We start from the raw sequence: 23,719 nt of genomic DNA, 5'->3' as shown, positions 1-23,719 counted from the left end.
GAAAATTTTGAGATCTGTCTAAGCAAATATGCGCGACAAAAGGTACCGATACACAAAGAACCCATTTTGGTAATGTCACACATGATATGAATTACATTCTGTCGGATGTTCCATCGACAAGATTAATTGCACTCCTGATAAAGCTGTACAGAGAGGATAAAGTTGTTCGTGAAATCGTTAACTGCTATTGACACACACAGTACCATGGTAATCCCTAGGGATTCTTCGCTACTCAGATAAATGCAATTTATTCTTTATTCACTTTTAATTTACTTACGATGCTTTTTACGACGTGCTCGTCTTTAACTATTGATACCCTACTGTTTCTAATATTACTAAATTATACTGTAAGATAATTTGCTGCTATTATATGTACGTTTCTCTAAGCTCTAATCTAATATAAAATCTAAAATCTGATTGCAAACGCTAATTCGTCTAAAAAGAAATGCCTCGATGCAAATCTTAGACGTCCATCGTGTTCGACTGAGAATATATGTATAAGTCATAGTTTCCTGAATTTCGAACGGATCTGCTGATTTCACAAGCTCGGCTTTATAGTTCGCGATTAAAAGCCAGTATAATTGTTATGGATCAGAAAGTTCGTGGTGAATGTGAACCAAAGTACTGGTAAAATTATACCGATAATCCCATTAGATCCTAATGGAGCTTTGCCACGTGTGGTGCATCGAAGGACAGGCGGCCGGGAAACGCTCCTCTTTTTGCTCGTATTCGCGTGCTTCCATTTTGAATGCAATAACATTTTCACCTGCACTCCAGATTTCTCCGGTTCTGTGTTCCAGCTGCAAGGTTTTTTCTTTTCATCGACGAATCGCCCGAGAAACGATTCATATTGCGACCGAGTTTCATTTCCCAGGGAAATAAAGTTCTAGGTTACATCCCGACGCAGATAAATATCACGCGTTTTGCATACAAATTTTTTCACCGCGTGTGCATGACGATGAAGTTATAAGATTTTCGCTTAATTTTTCTAACGTTATGTTTTTTAACGTACGCACGCGTTACAACGTTTAGACGACATTTTCATGTACTATTCGTTCAACATTTTTTATTGGAATTGCACGTAGAGTTTCTTGCTGAACTTTTCCGTATACTAATATTCGAGCACTTTTATGATTCCATTTCTTAATTTAATGCTATTTTTAATTTTTAATTTAAGATATTTTATGTTAGAGGAGCGCTTTAAATCGCCTTGAAAATAGCAAATTTCGTCATTTTATGAAAAGTAACTATCCAACGATCTGGCGTATAATAGTTTGAAGCTTGAAGCTCCAGCTTTCAAACGTTGTAAAGCTGTTTGCCACCGATGCTGTGTCAAATCAATAAAATTCCTGAGCTTTGAGGTTCTGCACGCGGCTGTATCCATATTCAACTCAACTTTTATTAATGGAACATTAAACTCTGACATATGCACTTTAATCTTGTCCGTTTTTAATGAAGTTTACGATTTTTATTCGCAGAATTATTCAAATATAAGCAAACCGTGTATTTTGACACTTTTGGTATAAAATGTGATAAAAAATTTCGAAACAAAATAATCTTATGAATATTTAAAGAACCTTCTCGGGCTTTATTGTTTTATTAAAAAATGTTAAAAATATTCTGAATGTTTCTTGCAAAAATTGAAAATAAACATTGAGTTTAAACCGAACGATACGAGTGCTTAATTGTTGATTTTAAAAGTATTTGCATTCGGTTATTTATCGATTTGTCGCTTAAACGAGTTCTACGTTTGTTTGATGCAAATATTCCAGAAGCAGAAATATTTTCTTGCATTGTGTAGAATGACGCATTTTTATTTGGCATTAAGCTTCGACAAATTTGTCCAACCGTCAATCTAAGTTCATTTCAAATGCAAATATCGCGCTTTATTTATTATAGTATATTTCGAACTATTTTTAAAAAACATTTCCTACCTCAGGCGTCATTCACAGAGAGTTTACGAATATTCTACGCGAGTATTTACGTTTCAAAAGCTTATACGTGCATTGTCAGGTTAATAATTACTACTTCGCTTGAAAGAAAATAGAAACACATAACAATTAGAGAGTTAATATGCTGAAGCCAAGTAGTAATTAATCAAAGTGAATAATTTAGACACATCGACTATTCTGTTTGTTAGACTTAGAAGTTCATCGAGTATCATACTTAGTATTCAGCGTATATGAGCGTACATGAAAATGTATCGAACGTTATGTAATTATAAACTATTATCGTGATGTTGCTGATAAACTAAAAATAAGAAGATTTGTTTAAATAATCTAGAAAGTGATCTTACACGAACGATGAATGAATATCGATTGGCAATTCGCAAAATAAAACAGAATTCGTTGCAGAATAGTTTGCAAAAGAATAACATTCTATCGGAGTATTGGAATTGAGTAATAGATAGAGAGCAAATGCAATGTATTTGAGCCTGATGGACGATGTATGGTGGTAAACAAATACCGAACGTGACAAAGGAAAATTCTAGCGAACTGTGGAGCACGATGGAAGATCAGTCACATTTTGGAGTTACACGAGTACGAATAGTATTGAATCTCTCAATTTTCCACACAGGATCACGGACAACGAAGTATACAGGATGTTTGGCCATCCCTAGGAAAAATTTTAATGGGGGATTCTAGAGATCAAAATAAGACGAAAATCAAGAATATTAATTTCTTGACTGAGGCTTCATTAAAAAGTTATTGACGTTTAAAGTTTCACCGGTACTGAATTTTTTTCTCGAAAATGCGCAGGATTTCGAGGGTATGTCTATTCACCAAAAATGATCGTAATTGACCCACGCAACCAAAAATAATTTTTCCAGAACGATTTGAAATTTTTTTTTTTCGCCATTTAGGCACCTAATTAGATTTTCGGTAAGGAATTTTTTTCTCGAAAGTGCGTAGGATTTCGGGGGTACGTGTAATCACCAAAAATGATTTTAATTGGCCCCCCCAACTGAAAATAATTTTTCCAGAACGATTTGAAATTTTTTTTTTTCGCCATTTAGGCACCTAATTAGATTTTCGGTAAGGAATTTTTTTCTCGAAAGTGCGTAGGATTTCGGGGGTACGTGTAATGACCAAAAATGATTGTAATTGGCCCCCCCAACTGAAAATAATTTTTTTAGAACGATTTGAAAAATTTTTTTTTCGTCGAAAAACTTCAGCACCTACTCGATTTTTTTTCTCGAAAGTGGTTAGGATTTCGGGGGTACGTGTAATGACCAAAAATGATTGTAATTGGCCCCCCCAACTGAAAATAATTTTTCCAGAACGATTTGAAATTTTTTAATTTAATCGTTAATAACTTTTTAACGAAGCCTCCATCAACAAATTGATATTCTTGATTTTCGTCTTATTTTGGCCTCTAGAATCTCCCATTAAAATGTTTCCCAAGGGTGGCCGAACACCCTGTATATTACGAAATCACAATACTTAGAATAATTTTCCCCTTTGTCGCGAAGTGATGGGAAGAAAGTAAACTGGTTCGCAACAAGGCCGTCAAACTTTTTACTATCGTTTGCAAAAGAATATACGGTCGACCGTGAAAAAGTAATTCACCAAAAAGTGGTGTCGTTTATTGCACCGGAACGGTGTACTAATCCTTCGAGAAAAAAGGGTGCCTGTACACAACCATACTCGCCGAAAGTGTTTTTCGTTCTACGCGTCGTGGGGGCGTGCTGTAAAACCGCATTGATAATATAAAGATCGTTTGAAAAGCTGGGCACGTCTTGTGATGTAATGTATGCAGGGAAACTGAGTAAAACAAAACAGTTCCACTGAAATTGAATACAAATTTCCCCGAACTCTTTCTCCCTCTATTCCTTACGTTACTGCCGGCCCTCTCGCTTGTTTCTCTCGCAGTTTCCTCCTCTATGTATCTCTCACTCGCTCTCTTTCTCTCTCTGGCTCTTTCGCTCTTTCGGAACACGAGTCGCCTGCGCCAGAAATACGAGACGACTTACCCACTTCCTCTCTCTGGATATACGAAAAATTATGCCGGTGGTAATGACTATAAAAATGAGCAAGATACCCTGGATCGTATTTTAAAGTGTCCGTTAGAGAACCAGGAAATTGAAATCTCGATAATTTCTAAGCCCAACCAGTTCACCGTTATATCTTTACCACGAACCTGGAATTCTATCGGGAAATTATTTTACGATCAACTACTGTTTACTGTTATTCGCGTAAAACGTCCACCACGCGACACCGGGAAGAACACCGAATATTCTGTGACGTTTGCAATAATCCGCGACTCGAATTGGTAATTTCAGTTTTTACCTTTGTCCAGTTAAAAATGAATAAACGTCGGCAGTTCCTATTATTCCAGTTTGAGAAACAGTCATTAAACAGCATGAGAATTTTAATTAAGAACATTTCAGGCGGAAGGAAACGTTTTATATTTTACTAAAATATAGAACTTTATATCTTCGTTTCATTACGTGTTTCGTGCAGACTTTTACATTTTCGCCGCGCCTATTATTTAATCAAAGAGAGAAACTTTCTCGCGAACTCCGACGTAATGTATATTATAAAAGACACCTAAGACTTCCAAGGGTAAGAAAACTATGTATTATCGATAGTGCAATTGCATTAATGCAATTGAAAGCTACGAGTTAAGTGAGGGAACCCCAATTAGGATGGCAACATTTACTTTATCAGCTCGGAGTTCTCTATTCTCTGATCGGTAATTTCCCGCTGATTAATTAGGTCAGGATGCATCGTCGACGAGTGTACCAACTGTAGTCAATATTTTCTTAGACCCAGAACGTCTTTAAATTCGAAATAAAAAATAAATTATCATTTTTGTACTTCGAAGCAATATTAAATAAATTTATCTTTAAACTTTGCTTAACACAAACTTGTGTTTGTAAAATTACGAACAGATGTGTAAATATATTACATTCATAGATCAAGTTAGTTTTATTTTAAAAGAAATGGTTATTCTTCGTTATTAGTCCAATACTGTTCTTAATGAACAACGATTTATCAAATAATTGGACTTTCTTTTTGTAATTTAATGTGGCATTTCTGATATCGTTAACAGCACGCTGACCCAGTACGACGTTTTGCAAAAATAAATACTGAAGACGATGTTAGTTTCTCTTAAGTTATCATTTCCGAAGGTGGCTAGGGACGAGCGCGCACGCCACCAACTTTATTCTATCTTCGAAATTAGTTCAGCCGTCTTGGCACGTCTTTGTCGAGCTGCTGGTGATAAAGTTTAGTATGCTAATTCGCAGAACAGCTGCGCAGCTTCTCCAACCCGAGCAAAATACCAAAATTATTGAATTTAAATTGCTGTAATTAAAATGTCTTACGCTCGCCGACAAATTTCGAGATTCTTGCTATTAATTCCGACTGCCTGCCGTCTAAAAGCGAACGCGCCATATCGATTCTTTCATGCATTAAAAATCATATGAATTCCAACACATTACCTCTGCCCCAAACCCGTAATTTCGCCAATGAGAATAGAATAGTTTTCAAATTCTGTTAAATGCGTCCGTTCACAGAATAATTTTAAAAATTTGCCATTTTTTAAAATGACATTACATGTACCCCCAAATTTTTCTCCCAGGCTTTCCGATTTCCACTATTTTACTTCCCAGTGCGTTCATCCTTTGAAGAAACAATTCTTTCTGTGTCTAGTAAATATAGAGTGAGTCGAGGATCGACTAAAGGAACTAATCGCTCGATTCAATATAATTCTGCATTAACTAACGCAGGATCATTAAAATCTCATCGCTCAACTTTACAACGGAGGCTGCAGTTGGTAATAAACGATTTACTGCCCGTGGAAAACTACTTAAGTAGGTACATGGGCGATGCCAAAAGTCGTTTGGCATAGATCTTCAACAGCAAAAGCAAAGAATTTTACTAAAATTAATTGTAAAAATAATTCCAACAGTGACAAGTTATGGAGCTATATCTGTAATAAAAGCTCTACTATCATCTGCTAAAAGAAAATTATACAAGAACATAAACGATGTCAAAAGTCATACGATGAAGTTTTAGCAGCAAGAGTAAAGTACTATACCGTAATTATTTGCAAAAGTAAACATATAATTCTACAATGATGAATTTTAATAAATTCGAATTTACTTCGCAATGACTCTTCAAAGATTGAAGCTTTTCTTTCGCTTAATTTTATTGCCCTTAAACGCCAGCGACAATCATTTTCAAACCAAAACGGAAAAGCACTTGATTAATAAGTCCCGTTCGGTCGAAATTACATTGTGGAACCCAATATCACCTAATTCCTGGCAATGAAATTAAATTGCACGACTGTGCACAATAAAGCATCGAGATCCCTACCTCACTTTCTTTGGATCTTTTCCATGCCTTCTACGAGAATTGCCTCCTACACTCCTGGCGACATCATCTCCAGTAGGTTATTAGATTCAAAGCAAACAGCTCTTTCATCTTTTTTGAATCACAGAAGATCAAGCACTGAAAGGCCCTTTTTGACTCAAGTAAGTATATTTGATTATGATTGGCGTTTTCCCTGGAGACTTATTTTTTTAAATAGAATCAATTATTCAACTCTTCCAGGAACGCGATCCTATTAAAAATTGTAATGGGAGATTCTAGAGGCCAAAATAGAACAAAAATCAAGTATACTAATTTGTTGATTGAGACTTCGTTAAACAGTTATTAATATTTAAAGTTCCGCCCGTACTGAATTTTTTTCTAGAAAGTGAGTAGGATTTCGGGGGTATGTCTATTCACCAAAAATTATTGTAATTGACCCCCGCAACCGAAAATAATTTTTTCAAAGTGATTTGAAACTTTTCAATTCCGCCGAAAAATTTGGACACCTACCCCCTGCCGATTTTTCTTAAAGATTCATTTTTCATTTTTAATAACTTTGGTTAGCGCTCTACAGAAAAATTGTTTAATACTTTTTTGTAGGTATCCATAAACTCTAGTTCCTCCAAAAATTTCAATGAAATATATTCACTATTGTAGGAGTTATGACTGTTTGAAAATTGGACTATTTTTATGGGGTTTTCTCATTTTGCAGAGTCAAGGAGCAACTTTTCGAATATTTTTGCAATTTGTACATATTCTCCATCAAAATACGCGTAGTTTGCTTTTTTAAACATTAAAATCGGCCAATCCGTTCAGAAGTTATGATGTTTTAAAGATATGCAGGAAATTTCAGTGGAACATATCAACGATATGGTCAGACATTTTCGGTAAAGAATTTTTTTCTCGCAAGTGCGTAAGATTTCGGGGGTATGTCTAATGACGAAAAATGATTGTAATCGATCCCTGCAACCAAAAATAATTTTTTCAGAATGATTTGAAATTTTTTTTTATTTTGGCCTCTGGAATCTCCCATTAAAATTTTTCCCAGCGGTGGACGAACACTCTGTATGCACATTAAGGACTAAAAACCCAGAATTAGTCCACTCAACATTCTCCGTACCAACAAAGAAAAGTACTTGAACGACTCAATCTAGACTCTCTGTTCCACTGCATTTAAAGGACGTTTTCTCTTGAGTATTTTTTATTTAGTTACAAATTGGATTATTCCGTCAAAACATTTTGTTCTTATTAAATGTAACAGTAACTTTGGCACAGACGAGACATGAAACTGTGCACGCATCCTTCACGAGACATTGTTACCATAAATATAATGAGTTGCGGATCGCAACCAAACTCACGGTTCGATCTGATAAATCTCCGTATTTACTGACGCGGGATCATTAAAATCTCGTCGTTTCGCGAGCGAGCGAGCCGGTTGGTAATCGATGGGGACCGAAGTGTAATCGACGTGACTGTTTCCCTTCTGATCAGAAAAATGATTATGTCCCGTTGATCACGCGTTAATGGCCTATAATGACCGTCTCAATTAGAGAGGCTGACCAATTAAGATCAGGCGACGTTTAAATTCAGTTGAGCGCGGCACACAGAGGTTCGCGACGCGATGCTACCACGAGGCGTACGGTCCATAAGTTAACGCTCCATCTGTTCGGCGGGAGCGGCCGCTTTTCAGCTTTCATAGAGGAATGAATAGGGCAAGCCTGGCAGCCGGCCAGACAGCAAGTAACTTATTATATCTGGCATTAAATTATTATAGAGCTCGGTCGACAATGGGTACGGCGGAGTGCATAGGAAACGATTAAACTGAATGACAGATCTAGACTGCTCCATTCGTAATTCGCCGTTTGCTCGCGTTATATGAACGCTAACCGCTCTGCATTTTCGGTTCGCGTGTACGAACAGAGGAATGAACGTTGCGAGCACTCGTTATAATATTGGAACAAATACAGCAAACTTGTAGGGTCTATAGGGCACCAGAACAGTAACACTCTGACAGTAAGGGTGCTAACGAGTCAAGACAGACCCCAAAGGTACTTATTTTTAGAATTTTGAGGGCCTGAAAAACCCTAAGAGCAAGTAGACGTTACGGATAGCAAGAGACATTCTCGTGTAGCTAACAAAGAACCGATATCACGCAGAGGAGCCTATTTAGTACTCTGTGTATAGAAACAGGAGGTCGAGTACTTGTGAGAAAATAGTCCCCCTACTGACGAGTGTGGGAGGTATCCACCAGTTAACATTATATTCCTTTCTTTGTTGATAGGGAAAATTGGGATTTCTTTTTAGGTCGGATATGAATTTCATTATTTCGTATATCAGTATAAGGTTTCTGATTGAATTTCTGCAAGTTTCTATTCGTGGATTTTATGCTCATTGTTACCGTTTATTTTCCCAAGTTCGTTTAATTATTATCATTTAATCATTTAATTATTTATTTGATACCAGAACATCGCAACTCTGAAATAAAGGAATCTCCATACAACATGTATACTACTGGGGATAATACTAATACTTTAAATGTAAAATTGTATTCTGTGTAACAAGAATTCAACGTTAGATTTTCTATAGACGAATGCATATTGAGAATGAAATTTCAATTAATCATGGCCCTTGTACCGTATGATAATTCGACAATTTTATAGCTATGAACTTTGATTATATGTCTGCTTTAATCCGTGGCTATTTATTGTCATGAATGATAATATACTGTCGTAATTAGAAATAATTATTAATGTAGAGCATTGGGAATAGTACTAAGTACGTTTCCTGTGCAATGAATTTGTCCAATAACATTATAAAATCTAGCTATTATCGGCGTCAGCTTGATACTACATTTAGCGACAAGTGATAATGCTAACCACGTGTTCATACGGCGCCGCCGCAAGTAAAACCACAATCGATGAAACTATCTATGACAGAGAATATTTAAATAATGATAACATATTTGGCCGTGCATCGAACCGCGTGCGATTAATCTTTAATTCGTAGAATCCGTCTCGTGCATTATTTAAAATATACATTCAACCATTGTATACACGTTGTACGGAAACAAATGAGATCGTAGTATCTATAGCCTACACAATTTATTTTTACAGCGATAGAAGAAAAGATTCTCTATCGAAATATAATCCAAGGCTCAATTAAAAAATCAATTAATTTCAAAAGAATTGTTTTATTATCGAAAAAGGGTGTTCGGTCACTGGGGGAAATTTTAATGGGACATTCTAGAGGCCAAAATAAGACGAAAATCAAGAATATTAATTTCTTGATGGAGGCTTCGTTAAAAAGTTATTAACGTTTAAAGTTCCGCCCGAACTGAATTTTTTTCTAGAAAGTGGGTAGGATTTCGAGGATAGGTCTATTCACCAAAAATTATTGTAATTGACCCCCGCAACCGAAAATAATTTTTTTAGGACGATTTGAAACTTTTCAATTTCGCCGAAAAATTTAGGCACCTACCCTCTGTCGATTTTTCTTAAAAATTTGTTTTTCATTTTTAATAATTTTATTTGTCGCTCTACAGAAAAGTTGTCTAATACTTTTTTGTAGGTACCCATGAGCTTTACTTCAGAAAAAAGTTTCATTGAAATATATTCACTATCATAAGAGTTATGGCTGTTTGAAAATTGGACCATTTTTATGGGTTTTTTTTTAGTTTGCGGGGTCAAGGACCAACTTTTCGAATATTTTTGCGATTTGTACATATTCTCCATCAAAATACGCGTAGTTTGCTTTTTTAAACATTAAAATCGGCCAATCCGTTCAGAAGTTATGACGTTTTAAAGATTCGCATGAAATTTTAGGGAAGCATTTCTGGCCTCACATTAGATTTTCGTTTAGGAATTTTTTTCTCGAAAATGCGCAGGATTTTGGGGGTATGTCTATTCACTAAAAATGCTTACAATCGACTCCTGCAACTAAAAATATTTTTTCCAGAACGATTTGAAATTTTTTTTTTCGCCATAAAATTTGGGCACCTATCCAAATTTTTTTCTCGAAAGTGCGTAGAATTTCGGGGGTATGTCTATTCACCAAAAATGCTTATAATTGACCCCCGCAACCAAACATAATTTTTTCAGAATGATTTGAAATTTTTTAATTTAATTTTTTATTAACTTTTTCAAGAAATTGATATTCTTGATTTTTGTCTTATTTTGGCCTCTAGAATCTCCCATTAAAATTTTTCTCAGAGATGGCCGAACACCCTATATAAATCGATTTTGATAATCAGCAGATATCTCTGTTACCATAGGAAGGAAAAGGAACATTTTATTATCTATCTTTGATAACAATTTTAAATTGCATTGCGTATCATGATTTTTGTCTATATATTAACAGTAGGGAACACATCGACGGGTACAAACCTTATCAACGCAACGTAAAAAATAAATATCAAGTTAATAGCCGTGAATTTAAAATAGTTTCTTTAAATATTGGATAAAATTATTGATAATAGCAACCCTGTCCACTATGTCAAGGAAGAAAAACTTTTCTTCGTTTACTAACTTTACTGATTCTAAACGGGGCATATTTCTCGGCGGCACTCTTAGTTTGAAGACGTCTCTCTATAACCATCGATTTCTTACAAAATCAAAATTCACAATTTAGTATTTCTATTCGTGAATTTGATTTATTTACAGACGAGAAATATTCTCGTTCCCACGCGCTGGAGCCCCCCATCTAACCTCAAAAAGAACGGAGTATTTCTAGACCTTACGTCCAATGTACTTTTTCGGCCCATTTTTATGGGGCTCTATTATGTATATGTATGTCTTACCGATTATCCGGGATGTCCGATTAACATTTATTCCCTTATTTCCTAGACTTGAGATTCACTCCTTCAAAGTGGTACAAAATATTAAAAAAATCGTGCATTAAATTTTAACGGTCGCGACACGAAACATATCCGAACACTTTTTATCGCGTCTATTCCTACAAGACAAATGGCGACCTCTAGCTGTGCCCAATAAAACTCGCGAATTGGGGGGAAGGGGGGGAGCGATGGCTCGCGAAGCTTTTCGAAAATGACGGTTGAACCTCATTCTCGAAACTTTCTCGGGTAGAAATCGCGGATACAAAAGAATAAAGAACTAAGATACTAAATCTACATATTAGAACAACGCAAACAACCTCGACTTCAGAATTACATCGATGAACAACGATATGATATATAATAAATTAAATATAACTCACTTTCGTCGATCTATCGTCGCAGATGACAAGATTCTTGAATTTGATTCTTATTGTACCGATTATCCGGGATGCCCGATTAACATTTATTCCCTTATTTCCTAGACTTGAGATACACTCCTTCGAAGTGAAACAAAATGTTAAAAAGATCGTGCATTAACTTTTAACGGTCGCGAAACGAAGACATGTCCCGGCACTTTCTACCGCGTCTATTCCCACAATACAAATGGCGACCTCTAGCTGTGAATTGGGGGGAAGGGGGAGGGGGGCGATGGCTCGCGAAGCTTTTCGAAAATGACGGTTGAACCTCATTCTCGAAACTTCCACGGGTAGAAACCGCGGATACAAAAGAATAAAGAACTAAGATGCTAAATCTACATACTAGAACAACGCAAATAACCTCGACTTCAGAATTACATTGATGAACGACGATATGATATATAATAAATTAAATATAACTCACACTTTTGTCGATTTATCGTAGCAGTTGACGAGATTCTTGAATTTGATTCTTAAAGCTGACGTAGAAAGATTCTTCTTCCGACAGAGTGTTTAATAATCCTCAAAAAGCAATATGGCACGTATTTTGTTCAAATTTATTTGTTGTAATGATAATCGATCGTAAAGATCATCGGATTACTAGGTTAGAATATGTATCAACACTTCCCATTTCGTAACACTCACTACACCTAAATGGCGCGTTTTTAAATAAATATATCTTTCATAAACAATACTTTTATCACAAATTAGGTATTATCCACGCCACCAATTTCATAAAAGCTCGACTTCTAAAAAACCGGAATACTAACTACGTCACAAATTATCAGTTGTACAACGCACTCTGCGTTTGCGGACCAGGACGGAATTATATTTAACCCGATCATCGACGTCGGTAACATTAGCAAATTCACGAATTTTGCTTCTGATGCAATATCGACAAAAGTTTCGATCAAAAATTATTTACACATTATACGTTAGCTTGATTAACATTAAATGAACATGCTACAAAGTATCGATTTACTTCCGTTTGCTTCGTAAAATTACTGGGAAGTTTCTTTTTTTTGATTATACATTAGTATCACCCGAAATGCTTAGAAATATACGTTTGTGGCAACGATTTATTAATTCTATTATCGTGTTACATATATTATCCCTTCCTATAGACGTTAATCAATTAATATAATATGCGTCGTACCGCATACTGAAGTTACACGACAGAACTGTTTGTTTGGTATTATATGTAATTAAATAATATAAATTAGTCAAAATATTGTTCCTACCTTACACGTATGCTTCATACTAACTAGTTCCTGCATCAATGACCAGGTATAAGGCTGTTATTTGTTCTAATTAATTAAAATGTTCACTTCACTGTCCGACACTGATTTTTACGCGGGAAAACTAATTTATGGTGGAGAAGAAGGGGTAGTAAGGTTCGTGATTTTCCCATCAGGTGGCGCGATCAGTACCATCGATATAAGGACCGCGGTTTTCCCTCTCATTTTAGCTACGAGAGTGAAGGAAACGGCCATGTTGCGCTCGGCGTGAAGCTGCATGGCGAGCCAGCCTTTATTCAGCTCTTATAGTATGTAGATGTGTCCACGCGTCCGTCATTTTCCAATAAACAGTTCCTTTGTTACTATTATTCTGGACACATTCATTTATTCATTCTCCTGAGTCCCCTTCCTGGAGCCTGGAGATACGTGGGTGATATTTACCCACATCGATCGCGTATCGAAAGTTCCACAATTAAATTGGTCAAAAAGTTCGTGTGATTCTCAATATATAAATGGAACATAATTCTTTTATGGTAGGAAGTATTTTTATTCAATAATAAATTCTCCATTCTAATTTGTAACCTATTCCCATCTTTCGAACAGCTTAATTCCTCGTTCACAAAGAACCTAATCAAGAGTTTCCCCATGAAAAACCTAATTAGGAGCTGTTTAATGGCGTCTTCGGAATCGAAGCTTTGTCTATCGAAAGAATTTTACAAGTAGATGGTAAGAAATTTTTATTTTAACTTATTTTATTGCCGGATTTTAAATAAAAAGACCAAAATTATAAAACAAATCCAATCTCCAAACTACAATTGAAATGTTAATTATCGAATAGCTGTATACTTTAAAGATTTGAACTGAAGTTAGTTGCGTTCTAGAATGATCTTTTTGATCAATTCGATACATATGCATTTCGAATAACGGATGTATGTTTGCTCCGTTATTTGTTCAATAAAAATGACGAACGAATAAACACTACGAATAAACTATTATACGACGATTTTATTCGTTATTATTCGAATAGAATTTTGCTCATGCCTGGTGCATAAACATATATTGGTAAATGTTTACGAACGTTGTCCGTTTTGTTTGTAAAGAAACTTGTTGATTACGGTATTATACTGATTAAGTTTAAAAAGAAACGTGCCCTACTTGAGCATCTTGAATAAGTATGCTGATATCTCGCGTTTCTCGACCTGAGAAAAATGATAAGCACACGTTTATGTATTTCATGGCTCTTTGCTATGTTCCGCAAAGGAGGGAAAATAGTTTTAGAAAAATGCACATTCGAAATTGATTTGATTCGCGTGCTCGAACCGAAAGTTACGTTTATGAATCATGTCCCTTCTTGCAAGAAGTAATTTACCGTTAAAAGCAGAACGTAGGACAGAGAAAAGAAAACGTAGTTCGTAGACTTCTCTAGCAGTTGGCGCCAGAGAGAAACGATATTAATGGCTGTGCGTTCAAAATACAACAAACATGCATACGGTATCGCAAAACTACGAAAGACGGTGAATCAAGTGACAGGTGTGGTAATTGCAGTAATTGTTGTAAAATGAAACGGCATGTTTCATCTGATGCGATTCCTTAGTGGACTCCTTTTGCTTGTTCTCACGATACCGCTGAGCAATGGTGCGAATAAGACGTATAAGATCGACTGCAGTAACCTACGAATGGGGCAGTACATCTGCCCTCATCCCAATTATGATTTCATAGATCCAGAAACGCAACAACCGAAGGGTTGCACCAAGGAGAATAAAGCCAAGGGTGAGCGAAATCTCATTTACGTTTCGTTGCTATCTTGCAAATAGAAAACAGTGTTCAACCTAACCTGCATTTAAAAAATACTTCCTTCGAGAATTTGGTCGTACAATCGTTAGTTATCCTGGAAATTGTTTCGTTCTTTTCCTCCTTGATGGATCCAATGTCTTCTTCAGTTTCTGCTTAACCTTTTAACGAGTGTTGTTTTGTTAAATATGAAAATATCAATTATATAGTTGTATTTTCTTGTCAGTGTTGTGTCTGGCTGCGGATGGCCTCATTTGTACAGAAACACAGAATAATACATTCAAGAAGGACATTCCTTGTAAATGGACGTAAGTACATGTCATTATATGAGTGCTCTTATAATTATACGTATCCTAATGATTCAGTAGCTGGCAATTTTAGCCTGCAGCTTATTGTAGAGTAAAACATAGAGATATTTGATAATTCAGTGGTGTCCTGTTATTTTACAGCATTCCCAATTAAAGTAGCATTATTTATAATTTCACCATATTTTTAATAAATTCTCTGATTTCCATAGTTTTACAAGTGTTATCAATAATAGTTATTGGACAGCCCTGTATTTCTAAGGTAGAGTTACATCAAGAAATAGGAAAAGTATACTTTAGCATTTATCTTTAAAACTTGTATATGTATAATGGTATGTGAAATAAAGTTTCTGTTTGTATTGTTTTTTTACAGAAATGGATATTCCTTTAAAACATCATTGTTACTATCTATATTTCTTGGCATGTTTGGAGCAGATAGATTTTACCTAGGGTATCCAGCATTGGGTTTGCTCAAGCTGAGTACTTTAGGATTCCTCTTTCTTGGCCAATTTGTCGATGTAATACTTATAGCGACACAAATTGTAGGACCTGCAGATGGTTCGCATTATGTGATGCCATATTATGGTGCAGGGATTCATATCGTAACGAGTAATAATTTTACGTTCAGAGTGCCACAATACGAATGCTGAAAAAGTTCTAATCAGAAGTTACATGATACATTGAAAATTGTACAGTCCCAGCTTTTATCGCGAGCAACGATATGCAATCCTAGAATCGAGTCCTATTTCAACATACCTGGAAGCAAATTGCTGTGTATGCTATTTTAATGAGCAAACAAAAAATCATCTTGTAGATATGTAATTCAACGAAACATTGTATATACAGATTTGTTACTGACTTATTATATCTATTGCCACTATAGTCGTATAATAAATATTTGTTTTTATTTCCAAGCGTTTTTCACCCTCCCATCTCCCGTTTTACTGTATCTGTTACAAAAAAATTGCAAACTTTGCATTTGTACTGATATATTTCGTTTTGTTTTATTTCTCGTAATTATGTACTATCTTCGATATCACGGGATCTTTATTGTCCTTGAATGCATATTTTTCGTTAATTCGTAGAACGTGCTTACCAACGCGTTTTGCCATTGTTGATTACATGCAATCATTAAGTAAAAGGAAAACACAAATTTTATTAACTAATCGATAATGTACGATTTTGTTTGATGAAGTTATTGCACGCATTGTTACGTTGTCAAAAATGACACGAAATGACGTTAATCGTATCATTCTTTACGAAAGGTGTCTGTATTTGGCACGCGTAATTATTATCGAGCACGTCTTTGATATAAAAAAGCCAGAACGCGCTGGCACGAGAGTCATACAACTTTCAGAACCGACGAAAAAGAGTATGCTAATTATTCAGCTGCAAACTCAATCATTACTTACAAACCAACTAGTGTAATCTAAACATTCAATATGAAGAATTTTGTTCTACTTCTACTACTCTACCAAATAGACCTCAATGTCGTTAGTCAACCAGTACAGAAACTGATCGTGAGTGCTAAATTATTTTACCTTTTTCTTTTTATAATGTATTTAATAGTGTACCATTCATCTTTATAAATAAACGCTTGTCTACCTACAGGATGTAGATACAGGTACAAATGTTCACAATCAAAGAATCAAGCATAAAAGAATGTTGAAGCCTCAGACACCAGCATGCAGTGTCAAAGAATACTTTGAGGAAAAGGAGGGACGTTGTTTGGGTGTAATAGGTGGTGGTAAAGTGATTTATTCGAATAATACAGTATCATGTGGCACCAATGTGCTGAAGCCTTACCTCAACAATCCCAGATATTACTATGTTTGCAAAAGAAACAAAACGATACTGGTCCAGTGCGCTCAAGGCCAACATTTTGAAAATCGGTTACAGAAATGCGTCCTCGACGATAATAGTGATTTAATCTCCACTACCGAACCAAATCAGGCCATGTTTGATTCGATTCAACTGCCCGGTTGTGAAAAACCTGGATCGTTTCCGGTACCAGGTGACTGTACACTGTTCTACATTTGCGAGACTAACGGCGATCGGATGTCCCAAAATATTTTCAAATGTCCCAGAACCATGATCTATGATCCACAAACGGAAATGTGCATCCTTTTTTCGCCTGAAGACGAAAAAGAGGACATTAAAAAATCAACTACCGAAACATCTAGCGTCGATGTCTCCACTACCGATTCTAATTCACTCTTTTCAGAGTCGTTCATTTTGAAAGGAGATGATAAAACATCGATCTATGAAACAACAATTGCAACATCCGATGCAGAAGATAGTATTTTAACGTCGAATAAATACGACAGCACTACCGCTGCGATAACGCACACCGAGGATAAATTGTTATCAAAGACCGTTCCTTATACTCAAGAAATACCTCCTGTATTCATGGAATTCGGCGATAATTTTGGTAGTACAAGTTCAGGCGTTACGTATTCGACTTGTGCAGATGAGCTCATAACTTCAGAAGAAGTGGGATCGACCGAATCATCGTTACTGTCTTTTATTTCGGGAGGTTCAAGTTTAAACAAACAATATAATACAGTTGAGGAAAGCACCATGGCCTCTACAAGCACTATACATTCAGCAAGTGAAGTAAATGCATCTACAGAAATGGGAATAACTGAACCAGCATTACAAACTTCTAATTTGAAAGCGTCAGTATTAAATGAAGGATATAATACATCTGCTGCAAATACCATGGATCCTAAGCATTCGACGCCGGGTGAAGATGAACTCATAGATTTGGAAGAAATGAACACATCTCCAGAAGTAGGATCAAGCGAATCATCGTTGGAGACTTCTACTTTAAAGGAATTAAGTTTCAATGAACAATATAATACAGTTGAAGTAAGTACCACGAGCCCTGGAAGTATTTCACATTCAACAAGTGCAATTGAATTCACACCTTTGGGAGAAGTAAGCCCATCTACGGAAACAAGAATAAATGAACAATATACTACAGTTGAGGGAAGTACCATAAGCCCTGTAAGTATATCGTTTTCAACGGGAGCAAGTGAGATCACATCTTCGGAAGAAATAAATACGTCTGTACCAATGGAAACAAGTGATACAGTGTTAAAGTCTATTACTCCGGACATATTTATTTTATATGAACGCACGACCGAAGAAAGTATTACTGAACAATCAATCACCGAAACTGAACCGACCGATTTTGCTTCAAGAATTTCGTCGATTGATTTCTGGACTCCTACGTTTCCCGAGCTTAGTAACAAAGGAACGATTCCCGGGTTTCCTTCGTTACTAGATAATGCATTTCCTCTTTTAAACGAATTTCCATCTTCTACGGAACAATCGACTTTAAATGATATAACTGACACCACTGTTTTCAACGGTATAAATGATGAACTTTCAAAGTGGAGTGATACTGTATCAACTGAAAATAATATTGAAGATACAAGACAAATGTCTACCTTGCAACCATATCAGCTGAGTATTGATGAAAGTGCAAGTTCCACAAGTTTTACGAATTTAATATCGACAAAAGACTTCGTGTTATCGAATAGTTCCGACGCAGCAAATTATTTCAGTACAGTAGCTGTAGAAAATGTAACCGGCAAACCTAACGAATCTAATGAAACGTCGAGTGAAATCGTGCAAATTATAACAAATATCACGACAACGTTAAATAAAATATCGTCGTTAGAGTCAACGATTTCAGAAGAGGACAAGAATGTTACATTGCATTCATTAGAGCCTAAATTGAATTCAAGGCATTCTGATAGTGAAGCAAATTTGAATACATGCTTGAAAATGTTACAGTCTCCAGTTACAGAAAAGCAGCAAAATGTATCGCCAAAGCAAAATAAAACTGTCCCTGGAGGGCAACATGTAACGATACCGCAAATGATAGACTCTAGGAAAACGATATCAACGCATATCGCATTGCCTTTAACGTCAGCATTATTAAATTTGACTGATAAATTCGAGCGCCATGTTAGGGATATTTTATGCAGCGTTTTTAAAATTTGCGCATAGTACTTGATATATTTATATTAATTTGCTGAGTCTTATATTAATCTTATTTAAAAATGTACGATAATTTATTTAAAATCATAAAAAGAAAAAATGACTATAGGTGTAAGGGTATAAATAAACAGAGTACATATGTTTACAAATATTATAAATATGTGTATATATTTATACGCTTATATACATTTGAATCTGAGGTAGTCGAACACATTCCCGAAAATCTCCACTAACCGTATGTACTATTATTACACAATAAATATTATGCATTTTAAATACTGATTCCAGTGATTGTACTATGTCGTCAAATTTTACTAACATTACGTATTTTCTTTATCTTGTTCGTTTACTAAAGTATAATACACACCCCCTTTCTTTATTAATTCTGTATGAGTGCCCATCTAAAAACGGATATTACGATAATGAATATTTAATTGTAAATTATTGCACTGGAATTTGTATTTTAATATTTACCTCCACAATGATCCCTTTTTGCAGTACAACAATGATGTCGGCAGTTTTAACTGTACTTAATCTATGAGCAATTACTAAGACTGTTCTGCCTCGCGTAGCACCCTCAAGTGCTTTTTGAACAATTCTTTCACTTTTATAATCCAATGCACTGAAGTCGAGCGTATAAAATTATAAAAAAATATAAAACCTGTTTAAAAAATTCAATATAAAATATATTCCTACCTTGTAGCTTCGTCCAAAATTAAAATAGACGGTCTTTTGAGTAAAGCTCTAGCGATAGCGATTCGTTGTTTTTGCCCACCAGAAAGTTGAGCTCCTCTTTCACCTACCTGTGTTTCGTATTTATTTGGGAACTTTGTAATAAATTCATGTGCATTTGCTTCTTTTGCTGCTTCAATTACCTGGGAATATCAAATGGTAAATTCAGCGAAATTCGTATTATCAGAAATATAACTTATATTCAACTTTAAGGCAATAATACTTACATCTTCGTCTGTAGCATCCTGTTTCCCATACCTTATATTTTCCATAATGCTTGTAGCAAATAAAATAGGTTCCTGGTCTATATATCCTAAAACATTACCTCTAAGGTATCCAGCATTGAGGGATCTAAGATCTTTACCATCGATTTTGATCGAGCCCTCGTTAACATCGTAAAATCTAAAATATTTTACGACAGTTACTTAAAAAAATCGTAATCAAAAGTGGGAATTTATTACGCGAGAAAGAGATTCCGGTTAATTAATTGAGAAATTACCTTTCTAATAAAGCGGCTATCGTTGATTTACCATTACCGCTAGCACCAACAATAGCTACCGTTTTTCCAGCTGGAATGTTTAAGTTAAAATTCCTTAAAACAATATGGTCGGGCCTAGTAGGATAACTAAACTTGACATTATTAAAAGTTATATTTCCTGCAAGCGACTGGTCTGTAATAATTTGTCCAGTAACCATCATTGGTGATGGTGGCATGTCCAAATACTGTTGCGATAAATTACGAGACATTAAATAAGAAACAGTTTGCGGCGATATTAACAAGTATTTTTAATTTAAACTATTCGTATACCTCGAAAATTCTCGCCCCAGCACTAATACCCTTAACATAGGTTCCAAATAATAATGACAATTGTGATAGAGAGCGTTGTATAGTTTGTGTGGCCATTAAAAATGCCATCAATTCTCCTGGAGATAGCTGTCCAGTAGACATTAAATGTCCACCAAAGTACAATGTACAAAGTAAAATACCATTGAGGAACAGATTTGTTCCTCCCTGGAATATACCAATTCCAAAGCCCAATTTTTCATATAACTTAGACCCCAATTCAACCTCTTTAGAAAACATTTCTGTTTCTTTCTCTTCTGCTGCAAAAGCCTTTACCTATGTGTAGATCAATAAAAGAAACCAATCACAAGCATTACATAATACAAATAAATTTGTCATTATTATTATCATACCGTTCTTATATTTTGTATAGCTTCTTCACAAACAGCTGTGGATTTAGCAATTTGATCTTGTGCCTGTATTGATAATTGTCGTAAATTTCTTCCAAGCAATGTACCAATAAAAATTATAGTTGGCATAGAAAACACCATTGCAGCAGTTAGTTCTGGTGAAATCATTACTACTGAAACTACACATCCAATAATTTGTGTAGTACTTCTTAAACCTTGTGATATGCAGGTTTTGAAGGTACTTTTGAAATCTTGAATATCGCTCGTTAATCGACTGATTATTTCGCCGCTGCGATTTTTATCAAAGAATGCGATGTCTTGCATAATAATCGATTTGAATAAATCTTGACGTAAATTCATTGCTATCCTCTCACCCACGTGAGAAAGTGTATAAATATAGATAAATGTAAAAAGTGCCTGAGAAAAAAAATTTTTTTTTCAGGCATTAAAATATTTTTTATCTAAATTATCTCTAGTAAACAATATTAATTATTTATAAAGTCATTAATCACGTACTTGTACAGTATACATACGTGCCAATGCAAATGCAGGCTTTGTAAGTTGCAAGAGCACATGTTTCACAGTATCTTCTCCTTTATTTTGACAAACTTTAGTTAATACATTTATAACATCACCCACACACTGTGGTATCCAAATATTTAATACAGCAACAATCAATGCACTCTAAAAATTATGGATAAAAACATGTAAAATACAATACTGTTCTACATGCATACAGTAAGTTCTCAATTTAGGTAGTTAATTTGTTCTAAAGTTTTCTAAGATAAATTAACAGTTATGTTTATAGTTCCACAGAACCATTATTATATTAGTTCTGAAGTGGTTCTATATTGGTTTTAAAATAATTGTAGTATTCTGTGTCAAATTTTTGCATTCTGTACACTCTTAAAAATATTAAAAATATATTGATTTTTTCAAAAATTTATATTGGGTGGGTATTAGTATTAAATTAGCATCCATTGGATATTTTTAATTCATATTTATTTTATTAATATTGGTACTTTATTTACACTAATACAGTACAGTACAAATCAATAAATTTATTTATCTATGAATGATGAATAAAATAAGACTGATATATGTATGTATAACAAAATCATTTCATAACAGATGTAGAACCATTTCAGAACTCATATAAAACTTAAAAATCAATGTAATAACAGTTCTGTAGAACCATGACCAATACAAACTAGAACATTTTTAATTCATAACAGTTATAATATCAATTTAACTTTTTAAAGGCTCTCAATCAGAACCTTTGTATACTAGTTTCAAAATTATGTTCAGAACCTTTTCAATCCCTGATAAATACACTGTATTTTAGGGTGAAAGAAAAATCAGAATCAGACTTTTAAACTATATTACTGTGAGTAAGTCTCTTATACTTTAAAACCAAGTAACTGGAGAACTTACTGTATATTGTACATACATATATACTTACAGAAAGAGCTATTAATAATTGCCATACATGTGGATATAAATATTGTAAAAACTTTTTCCATTTAAACTCTATTTCTTTGGTATTATTTTTGTTGTCCTTTGAAACATTAATTGCTTTACATTCTGCAACCACACTGTGTGATTTTAATACACACGTTGTTATTACACCCAAACCACCGAAACCAAATTTTAAAATCGATGGAAAAGTCTTTAACTTAGTATTGCTATCCTTTATGCATTCTTTGACATTAGAATTAAATTTTCTTTTTGCTACATTTAATAACTTGCTTCTTTGTTTTAACATAAGCATTAACAATGAGTTCCTGCAATACCAGACTATATTATACAAGTACTGTGATACAAATAACAGTTATTAAACAAAATGTAATGCGATTAACAGGTTAAGGACAGGTAATGGATTTTAAACGTTAATATTAAACCAAATAGCAAATTTGTCAGCAAATATAAATGGTACCTTGGATTTGTACAATTAATACTAGGTTTAAATAACACAGTTCGTAGTATAGACATTTTTATAATATAATATATCACTGGTTATACGATTCTGTACACCTATATTGATATTTAAATTATTTTATATAAGAGAATCGACGTGTTTGAACCATTTTAGCAAAGTAAATTACATTTCCTATTTATGCTAATTTATTAGGAACATCGTTATTGTATAATTCTATGAAATGACCAATAACACGAATTTGGACAAGGTTAACTAATAACATTGTCCCAAGGGTAGCGCCATATTGAAATTCCCACGGTAACCATAGTTCTAGCATTTATTGTTAGATGGCGCTCACTGTCCTAATTCATTTAATATCTTTTTCTTTTCGCAATTGTTCACCAGAAAACGAACGATGATAATAGGGTTAGGAGTGGTACTGGAAGAATTGATTACCAAGCCTTAAACTGGAAGCGAACAATTAATTACTGTAAAAGAAGATCCTTCATAACACTTCAACATTCTTTCATTTTGAACATCATTTGGTATCTCTAACAGTTTTGAGGATAATGCGGTAAGCTACTCCACATACTAACCAAACATGAAACGAACGATAATTTAGAAAACATTGTTAAATTAATCTTCATTCATAAGCCAATTTAAAATCATGTATATTCTGCCATGAACAGTTTTGTATGTCTCGAATATTTGTTGATATCTAACGATGAATATGACAATGGTGTACATTCTACATATACATATATGTAGTATACATGCCCTGTATACTAACACAAACATTATGGATTCTTTCATATGATGTTTAATTGTTTCTTCAGATACTTACAATAAAGTAATTACATTACTTACGCACTAAAAACTTTTGTGCTGACTGTGCTTTATAAAATGAACCAGCATAAGCGCATAACTTCCGTCTCGTTAACATCGTGAATATTATCAAGTCAA

At 34.6% G+C, this 23,719-nt stretch overlaps 2 protein-coding genes and 1 long non-coding RNA gene across 4 annotated transcripts in view; 1 reads left to right on the top strand and 2 right to left on the bottom strand.

Annotated features, from left to right (window-relative positions):
• LOC143341757 (uncharacterized) overlaps positions 1-12,826 on the bottom strand; it is a 174,540-nt gene extending 161,714 nt beyond the window's left edge. The window contains exon 1 of the long non-coding RNA XR_013079673.1: positions 12,809-12,826. This is a non-coding gene — a long non-coding RNA (uncharacterized LOC143341757). The remainder of the gene's footprint in view (positions 1-12,808) is intronic.
• Positions 12,827-14,189: 1,363 nt separating this feature from the next.
• Bisc (TM2 domain-containing protein 1 biscotti) lies at positions 14,190-15,808 on the top strand. Its single transcript, XM_076764887.1, has 3 exons — positions 14,190-14,575; positions 14,823-14,904; positions 15,275-15,808. Exons 1-3 carry the CDS (start codon positions 14,374-14,376, stop codon positions 15,549-15,551), a joined length of 561 nt encoding a protein of 186 aa, XP_076621002.1. The 5' UTR covers positions 14,190-14,373; the 3' UTR covers positions 15,552-15,808.
• Positions 15,809-19,061: 3,253 nt separating this feature from the next.
• LOC143341627 (mitochondrial potassium channel ATP-binding subunit) lies at positions 19,062-23,042 on the bottom strand. 2 transcript variants are annotated; one of them, XM_076764587.1, is made up of 10 exons: positions 22,775-23,042; positions 22,301-22,622; positions 21,355-21,522; positions 20,842-21,255; positions 20,453-20,764; positions 20,144-20,367; positions 19,872-20,046; positions 19,609-19,787; positions 19,387-19,534; positions 19,062-19,313 (listed from the first exon to the last, which is right to left on the bottom strand). In XM_076764587.1, exons 1-10 carry the CDS (start codon positions 22,828-22,830, stop codon positions 19,233-19,235), a joined length of 2,079 nt encoding a protein of 692 aa, XP_076620702.1. In that variant the 5' UTR covers positions 22,831-23,042; the 3' UTR covers positions 19,062-19,232. The 2 variants fall into 2 exon arrangements, with proteins under 2 accessions (XP_076620702.1, XP_076620703.1); XM_076764588.1 differs by lacking the exon at positions 22,775-23,042 and having other exon boundaries at positions 21,372-21,522; positions 22,301-22,440.
• Between the last annotated feature and the right edge of the window lie 677 nt (positions 23,043-23,719).

This window comes from Colletes latitarsis, chromosome 5 (genome assembly GCF_051014445.1).
Source record: "Colletes latitarsis isolate SP2378_abdomen chromosome 5, iyColLati1, whole genome shotgun sequence".
Classification (NCBI taxonomy): Eukaryota; Metazoa; Arthropoda; class Insecta; order Hymenoptera; family Colletidae; genus Colletes; species Colletes latitarsis.
The sequence above is the reverse complement of the archived record's forward strand: the minus strand, read 5'-3'. Positions and strand labels throughout refer to the sequence as shown.

Excerpts from the sequence above, each read along its gene's own strand:
- Bisc (XM_076764887.1), top strand. The coding sequence starts at position 14,374 with ATGTTTCATCTGATGCGATTCCTTAGTGGACTCCTTTTGCTTGTTCTC. Across the intron at positions 14,576-14,822 it reads CAAGGAGAATAAAGCCAAGG|TGTTGTGTCTGGCTGCGGAT; the intron begins GTGAGCGAAATC and ends TTTTCTTGTCAG. Across the intron at positions 14,905-15,274 it reads GACATTCCTTGTAAATGGAC|AAATGGATATTCCTTTAAAA; the intron begins GTAAGTACATGT and ends GTTTTTTTACAG.
- LOC143341627 (XM_076764587.1), bottom strand. The coding sequence starts at position 22,830 with ATGTCTATACTACGAACTGTGTTATTTAAACCTAGTATTAATTGTACA. Across the intron at positions 21,256-21,354 it reads CACGTATGTATACTGTACAA|GCACTTTTTACATTTATCTA; the intron begins GTACGTGATTAA and ends TTTTTTTCTCAG. Across the intron at positions 20,047-20,143 it reads ATAGCCGCTTTATTAGAAAG|ATTTTACGATGTTAACGAGG; the intron begins GTAATTTCTCAA and ends AAAATATTTTAG.